This window comes from Choloepus didactylus, chromosome 8 (genome assembly GCF_015220235.1).
Source record: "Choloepus didactylus isolate mChoDid1 chromosome 8, mChoDid1.pri, whole genome shotgun sequence".
Lineage (NCBI taxonomy): Eukaryota > Metazoa > Chordata > Mammalia > Pilosa > Megalonychidae > Choloepus > Choloepus didactylus.
The window spans coordinates 144892233-144906581 of NC_051314.1; the positions used below are offsets into that span (position 1 = coordinate 144892233).

Below are 14349 nucleotides of genomic sequence, written 5' to 3' on the forward strand. Positions count from 1 at the left end.
CCAAGCCTCCAAGGCTCTTGGGAGGTAGACGCTGGGTCAAAAGTAGCGGGTGGCAGGAGGCACAAGCCCCTGAGAGAACCAGCTTCCAAGAGACCATCCGCTCCAAACAGCTGCAGGCAGAGACGGCGATCGGGTTACCATGGCAACCCCAGGCACAGCGAGACAGGCCTTGGCAACGGTGGGTGTCTCGCGAGATTGGCCTCGGTAACTGTAGGGTCTCGCGAGACAGGCCTCGGGCCTGCGCACTGGTGTTTAGGCTACTGCTTGGAGGCTCCTTGGCTCCCACAGGCTTCGGGATTTCCTCGCTCAGTGTGGTACGCGGAGCTGTCACGCGGCGTAAGGGTGAGTCGCAGTTGGGAAGGTGGGGGTGGGACGCCTGCCTGTGACTCCGGCTCCGACCATCGACTGGACACTAGAAATACCAGGGTGGCCCCTCAGAACGCCACAGTCCGGAAGTGGGGTAGGACGGCAGGCGCTGCAGGGCCGTAGGCTCCGCGATGAAGACCGAGGTGCTTGGTGCGGCGGTCCTAGAAGTGAGCCTGCCCAGGAAACACACCCTGTGGTGAACGTGTCCAGAAACCGGGACTTGTCCTGAGCCTCCCTCGGCTTTACTCCCAGGCGGTCACCAAGTCGCGTAGGTTTTACCTCCTAACTCGTTCAACGAGCGTGCATTTCTCTCCCTTCACTCGGTAGCGACTCCAGGGCAGCGCATCGTCACTTGTTACCTGAACCATCTCGGGAGCCTCTTTGCTGCTTCCATTCTCTCATCCTTCAAGGCAGTCATTTGCCCCGAATCTACTAAGCTCTCTCTCTAACGCCATTCTAATCCTGCCACTCTTCCGCTTTAAGCGTTTCCATTGCCTCCCAATGCCTTGCAAGGGCCTTTACCATCTGATCCTTATCTTCCTTTCCTGACTCATAGCTCACCACTCCTCTTCCAGCATCTCTGCTGCAGCTACACGCAACTCTTTATTTCAGTTCCGTTAATTCGCTTTCCTGGAACGATCCTCCTCTATTTGCTGTTCCCTTTGGTAGGCATTCTTCATATGCCGATTGAAAAGTCACTTCTTCTAGGAGGCCTTCGCTGACCCCCTCAACGAAGTTAGGGCTCTGCTGTATGTTCCCTTGGCATCTTGTAGTTGCCTCATCTTAATGGGCATCCACGTTTATTATTATTACCTGTTTGGTAAGTCTTCCTCATAGAATTTAAGCCCAACGAGGCCAGTGACTGTTTTTTACCTTGTTAAAGTAGGAAAGGTGGTCATAGGGCTGAGGATGGGAGTGGCATTCCAGGCAGAGGGAATGATGTGTATAAGGCCTGGAGGTGAGAAACTCAAGGCCTGGTTAAATAGTATGTGATTCAGTGTTGGGCTGTGATTTACATAGTGTGCCAGCAGAAAGAGGCCAGACTGTGGAGGGCCTTCTGTGTCACCTTAAGGGATTTGCAATTGGTCCTAGAGGCCTCCAAGTCATGTCTCAAAAGGCACTGCAGCAAGGTCTTCCCATCTCCCATACTCTGAAGCTGTTAATTCTCATCAGTACTTGGTTCTTGGATTATATTGCACAAGATTCTGCTTAGTGTAACACGTAGTCCTCTTCATCTCCACCACTAGAATTTGAAGGCAGGTTGGGTTAATACCCACCTGCTATTCCCCGGAACACATAACAGTATTTTCTCCATGGTGTTTGAATGCTGGGACACACTAGCTGACCTGCTGGGCGGGCTGCACTGTGTGGCCGAGGGAATGGACGCTTCCTAGGCAGTAGAGATTCTGAGGGACTAGCAGTGGCAGTCCTGACATGAACAAGGTGTGATCTCTCACCCAGGGGAGCTGAATTGTGGTTTTCTGTGCAAAGGTGACTGGGGGTGGGAGGAACAGCAGAGTCCGGTGAGGTCGGGTACCCATTTTTCAGGGCTGTCCAGTGTGGGAATGCAGCCTGTCCTAGACCAGCGCTCCCTAATTACGGCTTTGTATCCGATGTAACCCGGAAGCTTTTCACAGGTACAGGTACCCTGGCCCCATCTCCAGAGATTTCAGTTTGGCAGATCTAGGGTTGGGGCCAGGGGTGGATGTGTGTGTCCGTGTGTGAGGAACACCAACCAACTCTGTTTTTTTTTGTTTGTTTGTTTTAAAGCTGCAGGTGTTTTCTGAAGTGCAGCCAGGGTTAAAAGAGCATAAAATTTGGATTTGGAAAACTAGTTGTGACTTTGGGCAAACCTGAGTCCGTTTCTACATTCATACATTGAGCGTTACACAGGAATGTTTTGAGAATTAAATAATACCTGGGGAAAGTGCTTTATAAATTTTGACACTCCACAGAGACACCTGCTCTTCAGCATCAGTGCCCAGTACAGTGAATGGAAGTTTAACTGGAGAAGACTTAATCCCCTGTGTGGCCCTACAGGGAGGGGAGGTCTAGCTGAGAGAGATGACCTGCAGTGAGGCAATAGGAGTCATCTGGCTTCCTGAATATAGGGATAGTCCAAACTCCAGACTTCTCCGGGGACAGCTTGTTTAACTTCCTTTGGTTTTGCAAAGTGGGCCCCTATGGTTCTCAGCTGAGCCCCAGGAAGGAGAGGGAGAAAACTGAGGGAAGAAAGGGTACATGCAGTTGACTCTGGGAAGAATAAACAGTATATAATTAGGCTTGTGGATTATAATATTTTCCCCAACAAGGATTATTATTATTTAGACCTAGGCTTTTTTTTTTTTAATTAAAAATTTATTGTAGTAACATATATATTTAACATAAGATTTGCCATTTTAACCATTTTTAAGTGTACAATTCAGTGGCATTAATTACATTTGCAATGTTGTACCAGCATCACCACCATCCATTACCAAAACTTTTCATCACCCCAAACAGAAACTCTATACCCACTAAGCAGTAACTTCTCATACCCTTCCCTCTCCCAACCCATGACCCTGGTATCACTTTCTGTCTTTGAATTTGTGCATTCTACAGATTTATATAAGTGGAATCATACAATATTTGTCCTTTTGCTTCTGGCCTATTTCACTTAATGTTTTGTGGCTTCATCTATGTTGTAGCATGTATTAGAATTTCATTTTTTTTTGCAGCTGAGTAACATTCCATTATATGTATATAATACACTATGTTTATCTGTTCATTTTTTGATGGACACTTGGGTTGTGTTTCAGCCTTTTGACTATTGTGCATAATGCCACCATGAACATTGGACTCTTGAAGTCCCTGTTTTCAGTTCTTTTGGATATGTACCTAGGAGTGTGGTTGCCAGGTCATATGATAATTGTACGTTTAACTTTTTGAGGAACCACCAAACAGTTTTCTACAGTGGCTAAACGATTTTACCTTTCCACCAGCAATGGACAAAAGGTTCCAATTTCTCCATACTCTAGCCAACAGTTGTTATTTTCTGCTTTTAAAAATAGTAGGAATTCTAGTTGGTATGATATGACATCTTACTGTGGTTTTGATTTGCATTTTCCTGAAGGTTAATGATGTCAAGGTTCTATTTCATGGGCTTATTGACTGCTTCTATATCTTTGGAGATATGTCTATTCTAGTCCCTTGGTTATTTTTAAACTTGGCTGTTTATCTTTCTGTTGAGTTGCAGGAGTTTTTATATATTCTGGATATTAAACTCTCATCATATACCATTTGTATCTACTTTCTCCATTCTGAAGATTGTCTTTTCACTTTCTTGATAATATCCTTCACTGCACAATAGTTTCTAATTTTGATGAAGTCCAATTTCTTTTTTCTTTCATTGCTTTTGCTTTCTGATAATTGATTGCTGAATGCATGGTCATGAAGGTTTTAGCCTATGTTTCTTCTAAGAATATTATGGGTTTAGCATTTATATTTAAGTCATTGATTCATTTCGAGTTAATTTTTGTATATGGTGTGAGGTGGGTCCAACTTCGTTCTTTAACATCTGGAAATCCAGTTTTCCTAGCACTATTTGAAGAGACTATTCTCCTGTTGAGTGGATTTGGCACCCTTGTAAAAAAATCAATTGTTCATGGATATGTGGATATATTTCTGGACTCTCAGTTGCATTCCATTGGTCTATATGTCTGTCCTTATGCCAGTGCCACACTCTTTGGATTACTATAGCTTTATAGTAGTTTTGAAATAGAGAAGTGTGAGTCCCCCAGCTTTGTTCTTTTTCCGGGTTGCTCAGTGTGGTGCACCTTGAAATTCTGTATGAATTTGAGGACTGGCTTTTCCATTTCTGCAAAAATAGCAGCCAGAATTTGCACTGAATTTGTAGATTGCTTTGGGTAAGTATTGACAGCTTAATAATATTAGGTCTTTCAATCCAATCCATGAACATGGGATGTCTTTCCTTTTCTTTAGGTCTTAATTTCTTGCAGCAATGTTTTATACTTTTCAGTACACAAGTCTTTCACCTCCTTTGTTAAATTTATTCCCAGGTATTTTATTCTTTTAGATGCTATTGTAAGTGAAATTGTTTTCTTGAATTTCCTTTCAGATGATTCATTGCTGAATTCATTAGTTCTAGTAGTTTTCTTGTGGATTCTTGGGGATTTTCTACATATTGGATCTTGTCATCTGTGAATAGAGAATATTACTTCTTCTTTTCCAACTTGAGTTTATTTATCTCTTTTCCTTGCTCAATTGCTCTGACTAGAGCTTCCAGTACAGTATGGAATAGCAGTAGTGAAATCAGGGATCCTTGTCTTGTTCCTGCCTGACCTTAGCTTAGAGGAATGATTTTAGTCTTTCATCATTTGATTATAATTTTGGTAGCTGTGGGTTTTTCATACATGCCCTTCATCATGTTGAGCAAATTCCCTTCTATTCCTAGTTTTCTGAGTGTTTTTAAGAAAGGGTACAGAATTTTGTCAAGTGCCTTTTTTCATCAGTTGAGATGATCATGTAGTTTTTGCCTTTTGTTCCGTGAAGGTGGTATCTTATATTGATTGATGTTCTTATATTCAACCACTCTTGTATTCCTGCAAAAAATACCACTTGGTCATGGTGTATCATTTATTTTATATGCAGTTGGATTGGTTTGTTACTATTTTGCTGAGGATTTTTGCTTCTATATTAATAAGGTCTGTAGTTTTCTTGTTCTGTTCTTATGTGGGTTTGGAAACAGGATAATGCTGACCTCATACAATGGTTGACAAGTGTTTCTTCCTCTTCAGTTTTTTCTGAGTTTTTATATTCACCACTTAAGTCATCTGGCCCTGGACTTTCCTTTACAGGGAGGTTTTGGTTGTGATTCAGTCTCTACTTGTTATTGGTCTGTTGAGATTTTTTATTTTTTTCTTGAGTTAGTTTAGGTAATTTGTCTGTTTTTAGGAATTTGCCCATTTCATCTATATTGTCTCATTTGTTGGTGACCAACTGTTCACGATATTCTCTTTTTAAATGAATAAAATTCGTTTTATTTCTGACAGCTTGGTAGTAATTCTCCATTTCCTCTTATTATTTTCCTTAAGGAGTTATCATCTTTAATTTATATATATAATACATTTATATTTTATTATACACTTTCCCTATTACCAGTGAAATTGCAAAATGGGACAGTCAACTTGAACTAACCATAGGGAGGAGGATTGTGTATATCCCTATGTATCCTGTGTCTTAGGAAGGATATACAGGAAACTTACTGGTGACTGCATTTGTGGAGATGGCCTGGGATCCAGTTAGGGAAGGAGACTTTAAAAGAGCACAGAAAAAGTATTTTTTGAATTTTTTAGTCATGTGAAAATATTACTGTTTTGGTTAAAAAAAAAAAAATCACACCTGTTTAATTTTGAGTGGCTTAGGTCTCTGGGGCCCTCACAGGTTGTGAACTCCATGCAAGCAGAGACAGACTTGTTAACAAACTCCAGTTAACAAATCTATAAGATTATAAGATTATAATATTATATGTATATGTATAATATACATATACATATATACATATACATATACAATTATTATAATCTTATAATTATATATTATAATATTCCAATCTTATAATCTATAAGATTATAAGATTGGAATATTTTTAAGAAACAAAATGAATAAACAAGTAGAATGTCACTATGATTGCAATAATGTAAAACATTCATTTATTGCCTGTATCTGAATAGAGACAAAGTCATTATGGAAAAAATGGAGAAAATAAAATTATTTAATGTTCAGAGAGAGAGTAAGTGTATGGTCACATAATTGGGCCTATATAATTAGGTTTGCTATAGCTTACTAAGAATCAGAAAGAGTACAACCAAAATAAAATCAAGACATCCGTTTCTAGTTAACATTGATTTGTCTTTGTCATTTTGCTTCTCTAGGAAGAATTTTGAAAATGGCTGCAGCTCCTCAAGCACTGGGGAGGGGTTCTGTCCGTAAGACAAGACCTTTAACTGTAAAAACATCGTTGAACAACCCATATGTTATCTCCTGGAGTACTCTGGAGAGAGAGGATATGCACTTCATATTACAGACACTTGAAGACAGATTTAAATGTATTGGACTTCAGAAGATTGAAGATAAGAAGAAAAAGAAAAATCAGCCTTTTTTCAAAAAGCCAAGCAGAGAAAAATGTAACACTGATGTCAGTATTAGTGAGGATCTAAAGGAGGAAAAACCAGGTGATAACCAACAAGTATCAGGGTGGACTCCTGTGCATGTCAGGAAGCAGCTTGCTATTGGAGTCAATGAAGTTACCAGAGCTCTGGAAAGGAACGAACTGCTATTAGTCCTGGTGTGTAAGTCAGCCAAGCCTGCAGTCATTACCTCACACTTGATTCAGTTAAGTTTAAGCAGAACTGTTCCTGCTTGCCAGGTTCCCCGTCTCAGTGAGAGAATTGCACCTGCCATTGGCTTAAAATGTGTCCTAGCCCTGGGGTTCAAAAGAAATACCACCGATTTTGTTGATGAAGTAAAAGCTATAATTCCCAGAGTACCCAGTTTAAGTGTGCCATGGCTTCAAGGCAGAATTGAAGACTCCTTGGAAAATTTAGAGACTGAATCTTTGGAAAGGCAAGATCAAGAGGTTTTGGAAACTTCATTTGAAGACCTGTCTAAACACAAGAGAAAGCTTGGTGAGGGTCAGAAGGCCTCTGCTGTTGTGTTACAACCCCTTAAAATAAAGAAATTAATACCAAATCCTAATAAGATAAGGAAACCACCTAAAAGTAAAAAGTCCACTTCAAAGTAATCTTGTCATTTTATACAGTTTGTGAAATTATACCTTGCAGAGAAGTCTGGAAACTAATAAAATGAGTTACTAATTATTTATCTTCTTAGGATACTGTTTGGTTATGTTCCTTTCAAATGTGTTCAGGTTTAAAAACAGTTTGTCAGAAAGTATTCTAAAGTGTGAATACCAAAACAAAAGTTTATTGAAACTAATTCCCATGCTTGTATAAATTCACTTTCTTAAAAGGCTGGCACAGTGCTTGTAAACAAGAACATCTGTATTCTACAACAGTTAAGATCTTTCTCTCAAGCTTAAACTGCCACAGTGAATGTGGTTCAAGTTAGGTAGGTAGGCAGAACTTACTGGAGATACATTATCAGTCTTACAGGAAAGATATAAATGCCAAGCAACTCACTGTCTACAGAAGCACTGCATCATTTCAAGTGTCATGTCAGTTTGACTTTGTATCGAGACAGACATAGGTTGGGAGAAAGGCCTGCTATTCATAAGAAAGCCAAATAAGGTTTGCATGTGTGAAAAACCAAACCAGGGCCAGGTGCAAGGCCTGGAGACAGACTCTGGGTATGATGCTGTGTGGAGACTACTCACAGGGCTGGAACAAGGCCCCTGGGGGGGGACTTGGCTTCAGGGGGCTGAGCCAAGGGGGGAGGGCAGCAGCCCTAGAGTGGGACAAAGGCAGGCATAGGGGAAGGTGCTACATGGTGAAGGAGATAATGGCACTGTTCTGGGTGATCTTAAAGCCCTGCAGGGCATTGTGGGGGGACCTTGCCTGCACCTTATCGTCAGACTGCAAAAAGGTGATGCAAGCTGTGTGGGGACCAGCTGGACTGCCTTGGAGCCACGTAACTGGTTGAAAAGCATAGACAGCATGAGCCCACTGGTCTCGTCTGGCAGGTTGGTAAGGAACGATGTGATCCAGTGGGTTTTCTGACAGGAGCTGGGCAGGTGGTGTGTACCTTGGTGTAAGTGGCTGTTGGGGGCATGGCCCCTGGGGGGATGTGCCCAGGTGCAAGCCCTGGCAGTGGGATCACTGAGAGCTGGCCTAGCATGTGGTGCACAACGCAGGTGCCTGAGTCACTGGTGGCAGGCCCGGGATGGCTGCCCCACCCACACGGCCTTGGCAGCTGGGGTCTCCTGGCTCTTGGGCTTCCTCTTCCACTTGCAGTCGCGCTATGCGCAGGTTCCCTTCATCTTGGCGGTAATACCTGAGTCAGTCCTGGCACCATGGATCTGTGTGGGCTTGTCATAGGAGGGGAAACCCTATATGGAGCACAGGGCATTGGTCGTGCTTGAAGATGACACAGGTCTGGCCCCCCATCTTCAGGCTCCATGATAACAGGATATCCAGGATGGGAGAAGACGGCATACAGAGATGTCTTCAGCTCATCCTTTAGTTTTGTTGAGGTGGCTGATATAAATTCGGAACTGGCATGGAGTGAGGTGCTGAGGTAGAGCAAGATGGGTGCAGCTCCTGCAAGTGGCACTTCCCCAGATAAAGTATTTTGACTAGTTAGAATTCACCTCTGAATGGTTATTTCCTTAGAAGTTAACATGTATAAAAAGTGATGGTAATTAGGTGAAATATGACAAGGAGAAAGTAAATGAATGGAGTTGGATTCTCAAGAGGGAGGCCTGGGCCAAAATGGGCACCCTGCGTGTTAGGAAATGGAGCATAAGTTACTTTCTGTAGTTTAGGGAGAAGATAATTGGATGGCCTGAGTTTATTTTCAGTTTAAATTCTGTTAATTTAACAGATGATGGTAATCTCCATTCGTGTAGATTTTCACTTACTGCCATCTTGGAAAAAAACAAGGAAGGACATACATGCCGCATGCAATAGAGCATTTCGGTTCGAGACAGGATGCAGGACAATGTAGTTTTTTTGAAACTATAATACACTGTATTTTGCATTTTAAATATCATGTTTTAATAGCTACTTTATAAACAAGCAGTTTTACTGGTCTCTTTTACAGTATTCATTGGTAATCTGCTTAAATTTTAAAGAGAAATATGCCAGTTATTTATTAATTACTGTTTTTAAAATGAGTAAAAATATGAATTCTATAACAGTTGGAATTACGTAGACTTATCTTTAAAGGAACAGTTTCATCATGAGGTAAGTTCATAACAAAATTTCTCACTGGCAATTTTGCAATTATTTGAGAATCTGCTTCATATAGGACTTTGTGCCATAAAACTGAGTAGGAAGTAGTTCCTAACAAAAGCCGACTCCAAATTGCATTTACTTAATACTGGTGTTTCAGAAAAATGTTTCAGTGAATTGGTTCAGTTTTGCTTCTTGAAGCCTTTCTCATTCTAAGAAAGAATTGTAATGCAATTGGGCTTGAATCAGCCCAAATGAGAAGTCTTCCCTTTGTGTCTTCAAGGAAGCGAACAGTGCCAGCGCTAAGTAGGCACTGCCTGTGGCCCAGGTGTCCCCTCTTGTGGCCGTCTCAGGGATCCCACAAGCTGTAGGTGGCCTTAGGACAATGGCAGGCTGTAGCAGTTAGCTTTCAACTTACCAGCGTAAATCTGGGGGCAACAAGCTCTTTCTGTAAAGGGCCAGACAGTAAATATTTTAGGCTTTGCAGGCCATAGAGTCTCCGTGGCAGCGACTCAACTCTGCCTTTGATGTGTGAAAGCAGCCACAGGCAATACATAAAACGAATGAGTGGCTGTGTTCCCTTAAAACTGTTGAACACAAATTTGAATTTCAGGTAATTTTCACATCACAAAATGCCATTCTTTTGATTTTTTTCAATCACTTAAAAATGTAAAAACCATTCTTAGTTTGCTGGCCCTTGGTATAAGATACGATTGGCTTCACTGGGCTACTTATAACATGAAGGAAATGCCATCATGTTGTTGAAAATAATAAAAATTTTCTTCTGGACTGAACAGTCTAGGCACTGGTACAATAAAGGCAGGAAGTAGTATCTACTTTTGTGGTATCTGAGTCAAGGCCAGTCTCTGTGGCCTTGTTGAGCATCTTTTTTTCCCCTTGGACTGTTGGCAATATATACATATGTACGTATACTGTGAAACTTCGTTTTTCAAATTCTAGATAAAAACATCAGTAACAAAATTATGAACACTTATTTACAAATAAGACATTTTCCTTTAGCATTTCAGCTTTCATGATAAATTAAAGTCAGTTTAAAAGAATATGTGCAACTTTGCATAAGTAATAACAACATTCAAACTATCAATGTCCTGATAGCACTAATAAATTCCACTGGGCATTTCTTTTGACTTTAGAGCTTTTATTTTCTTTTCCTCACATAGCCTTGGCATTGCTGACAAGAAATTAGGGTTTGAGCATCAGCAAAGTTTAGTTACTTACGGGTGTGTATTCTTTCAGAGAGCACACTTCATGTTTGCACAAAATTTTGCTTTTGAACTAACCCATCAATTTGCTGAATATCAAAGTACAAATCTGTGTGTTTACTGATTTGGCAACTTTGTTTATGAAGAAGTAAATGTACTAGTCACTAGTACATTTATTTGTATATTGCTTCACAGTTAAATATCCACCGCTCTTGTCAATTTTACAAAAGTGTTGATTTCATAAATTTTCCCAAATGATATCACATAAGGTGATATAAGTAAAATTTTCCAAATGGATCCTTCATTCTGTTAAACTGACAAATATTCCACCACTTAATAAATAGAAATGCAGCAGTTTATCTCCACACGGCAGCAAAGATTTTCCTACACAATTCCATTACTTTTATTCAGTCCATATAAAAACAGTCCTTTTCTTGAGTGGAAAAATACCTTCCCTTTATCCAGCCACAACCAAGTTTGTAAATTAGAGGAATGTGCTCTTTGTACATTTTCATACCTTCCACAAATGGGTAAATAGCGAAAAAAAGGATGAATTCTTATATTCTAGCTAGAAATGTGTACTATTGGTCATCACACATGGATGTTTTTTCATTTTTCTGATTATTACCAACCACCTCAAGTTCACTTAAGTTGTGCTTTAATTCTTCTTTGGAATGGCAAGTTCCAGGAATCACTGAATAGAACATTAACAAATGATGATGTCAGGATTCTAGAAATACAGTGTCCATTTATTGTAATACAAGTCCAACCTAAAGGGAGGGAAGAAATGAAATAGGACAGTTAAGCAAGAAAAATTAAATTATGATGTAGTATAAGAGATCTGTATTTTTAAAATCTACTTAAAACTTCTTAATCCTAAGGGAAGTAATATGGGATTTTCTAGGTAGATTTCTTTAAGTTTACAAAGGTAATTTCACTTACCTTTTCAGAGTCTGTTCCTGGACACCTCCAATTGTACAAATAATACTGCAAATTGCCATCTCCTATACCAAACTTGAGTTTTTCCAAGAATTTCTTATTTTCCATCAAATCTAGTGCATTGAACACATCAAATCCTTTCTGCCAATGTGAAGGATTCAGAATTTAAAAACATTAAAAGGCTACAGTATTTTCTATAGTATACACCTCCGTCTAACATTTAATTCCTCTACTAACTGCTCAAATTAGTATACAGCTTAATAATAGGGCTTAATGCCTATAATATATAGTGTAAGTCAGGAATTCAGTTTGAAACTGCCATAAAACTAGCAGTAAATTTGATAAGAGCAAGATAATCAAAATGCTGAATCAAAAACTAGTATGATGGCTAACAATGACATAATAAAACATTTTGCCCCTGTTTTCGAAGGGCTCAGTTGTCTAAATGGCTCTATCTGCAGGTATTGTTAGTTATTGGACTTGCTAAGTTATAACTTAGCTGAAATTGTAGCCAGGGAACCCAAGTTTTAACCATATTTGTCTTGGATTGATACTAGGAAATAAATTTAGTAAAATTTTAATAGCAGAAGTCAAACTTCTTTAATATGTTAGATAATATTATGCAAAATATGATAGAACACTTAAATTTTCATTTCTCCATGTTTTACCCTAAATAATTAACTCATTTTTGGACTTTTGGGAGGTGGCTGAAATGAGTAATATTCTCAGAAAATATGAGAAGAATGATTTTGGAATCCAAAAGTATGCTTTCCATTATTGAATACTAGACAAATGCAAGAAAGACACTTTCTATGTGCTGTTCCTAATTTCTCATGAACAATATTTTCCCACATTCAATAATTATAGTCAATCTGTATCTGTCAGTTGACTTCAGTTTCTTTAATTTAAAGAAAATATATTAATTTGTAGCAAGAATTTAACAATTATCCCAACACCTACACTGAGGAAACAGAAAAGTAACACAATATATTAAGGTACATTTTGAATTGAATATCTTTAGATTTTAAAATTCAGAGACTACAGAATAAAAAAAAATTTACCGCTGCTAATTATTCACTACAACACAAACATTTACTCGTGTATTTGCCTTATATTATGGGTTTTATGTGTTCTTTATATAAGGGTTAGGCATTTCTATTGTGTAAAAAATGTTCTTCTTGTTTTTTAATTGCAGTGGAATTCATGATGAAAATAGTAACTGAAGTTTTAAAAGAAAGTCTTATCAAAATTCTTCCTTTGGTTGTGAACAGTAAAAAATATCTGCAATGAATTCCACCTGTGTGGAATATAATAAGATGTCATACTTTGACACCCATACTTTGCCAGAGAAAGGAAGGAGCTGCTTACCAATTTAGCTATAATGAGTGCGTCGTTCATGAGGTCCAGAAGGGGAGTCTCCGTGTGAATATTGTAGAAGGAGTAAGCAGCTTTGAGGCTCTTGTGAACTGGGTGATGCATGACTGTTGAAGGGAGTGTGTAGAAGCTCAGGAAGTCAGTTAATTTACCATTTGAGCTCTAAAGAACAAAGGTAATGCCAGATAAATATCCCAAATTTAATCCACGCATTTCAGCTAACTTCTTGGTCTTTGACTTGCATCACTAAAAAGCAACGCCACCACCCTTCTTTCCTGGGTAGAGGCCGAGAACACCAGGAAGAGTATGAAATGTGCCCCAGTCTAAGTGCGGTCAGAGGTTTGCATAAAATTCTTAGGAAGTAGAACGCTCTACAAGGAAAGCTACTTGCAGGTTAATAAGTCTCCCAAGACTTATGTAACAGTGATTAAAGTAGATTTGCTGTTTTTGCAGAAATAACGAGCTCTAAGGATTAGAAAGCTGCCGCCTTCTCCAGCTAAATGATACTGCATGATACCTAATGCATTCTTAGCATAGGCAAGAATTTTACAGCTTAAAGTGAAGTTAGATGGAGTTTGGAGGCTGTTTTTTGGAAGCTTCTGAAAGGTACTGGTACTGCACCAATAAACATGTGTGAATAACAGAAATCTGCAACTATCAACACTTCCACTTGACAAAAATAAAATGGGAGACAATGGATGAGAGTCACTCCCCCATCACTGGCATAACTATAAATATACGAGCCATTGGCCTGTGTTGCTGACATTGTTTTAATTAGCTGTGGTGTTCCTGCAGCCTTTGGAATATGGTATGTTTGTTTGAATTACGTGGCTGAGGAGGCCAGATCACATGCATGCCATTGTTGTACTTCTTTCAGCAGAAAAGAGAATTCCAAAGGACAGCTTATCTGGGTTTTGAATGCTTTTGGTTCATTAAACCTTTTTTTCAGACATTAAGAAATTAAAGGGGTTAAGTGAAAATGATTTCTGTTGCTCCTCTTCAGCAGCTCAGTATAAAAGATGAATTAAAGGCTTAAACCTTCAGCTTTAATGAGGATTTTTAGATTCTATTGTGAATTCATCAATGCTGTATGTTATAGGTACATATTCTGAGATTAATGGAGGTAACTTTAAACCTGATTAGCCTTCTCCCAATTATCATCTGCTTTCTAAAAAAATGACTCTCCCTAGTCAGTTATGATGAAATTATTCTTTCCTCCTTTGCTGCTAAAATGATACTAGAATTACTACCCAACTTTTGAGAAAGAATGGAATAATTATTTTCTTTAATTCTTCCCACTGTCCCTCATAGCCAATCAACTCGATTTAAATAAAAACAAAAAACAAAAAACAAAAAAACCCCACAAATTAAGAAAAAAAAATCTAACCATAAAAAAAGCACCATATCTAGATGTTTTATAGGCAAGTTCTACCAACCTTCTAGGAATAGATAATCTCTATATTACATTAATTGTTCCAGAGAAAAGAACAGAAGGCAAGCTCCTCTTTGATATTAAAACAGGTCAAGGACAGGGTAAG

General features: G+C 39.2%; 2 protein-coding genes and 1 pseudogene across 5 annotated transcripts in view; 1 reads left to right on the plus strand and 2 right to left on the minus strand.

Annotated features, from left to right (window-relative positions):
* Window positions 1–232: 232 nt before the first annotated feature.
* On the plus strand, window positions 233–7256 carry RPP38 (ribonuclease P/MRP subunit p38). 2 transcript variants are annotated; one of them, XM_037846645.1, is made up of 2 exons: window positions 233–342; window positions 6300–7256. In XM_037846645.1, exon 2 carries the CDS (start codon window positions 6314–6316, stop codon window positions 7166–7168), a length of 855 nt encoding a protein of 284 aa, XP_037702573.1. In that variant the 5' UTR covers window positions 233–342; window positions 6300–6313; the 3' UTR covers window positions 7169–7256. The 2 variants fall into 2 exon arrangements, with proteins under 2 accessions (XP_037702573.1, XP_037702574.1); XM_037846646.1 differs by lacking the exon at window positions 233–342 and adding an exon at window positions 423–634.
* Window positions 7257–7328: 72 nt separating this feature from the next.
* On the minus strand, window positions 7329–8685 carry LOC119542963 (annotated as a pseudogene).
* The window catches only part of NMT2 (N-myristoyltransferase 2), an 88718-nt gene continuing 81697 nt past the window's right edge, over window positions 7329–14349 (minus strand). For 2 of the 3 annotated variants that reach the window (XM_037846644.1, XM_037846642.1), the window contains 3 exons: window positions 12806–12973; window positions 11441–11578; window positions 7329–11268 (listed from right to left, as the gene is read on the minus strand). In XM_037846644.1, coding sequence (XP_037702572.1) covers window positions 11248–11268; window positions 11441–11578; window positions 12806–12973 — 327 coding nt within the window. In that variant the 3' untranslated portion in view covers window positions 7329–11247. The remainder of the gene's footprint in view (window positions 11269–11440; window positions 11579–12805; window positions 12974–14349) is intronic. The other variant, XM_037846643.1, reaches the window with a different exon arrangement.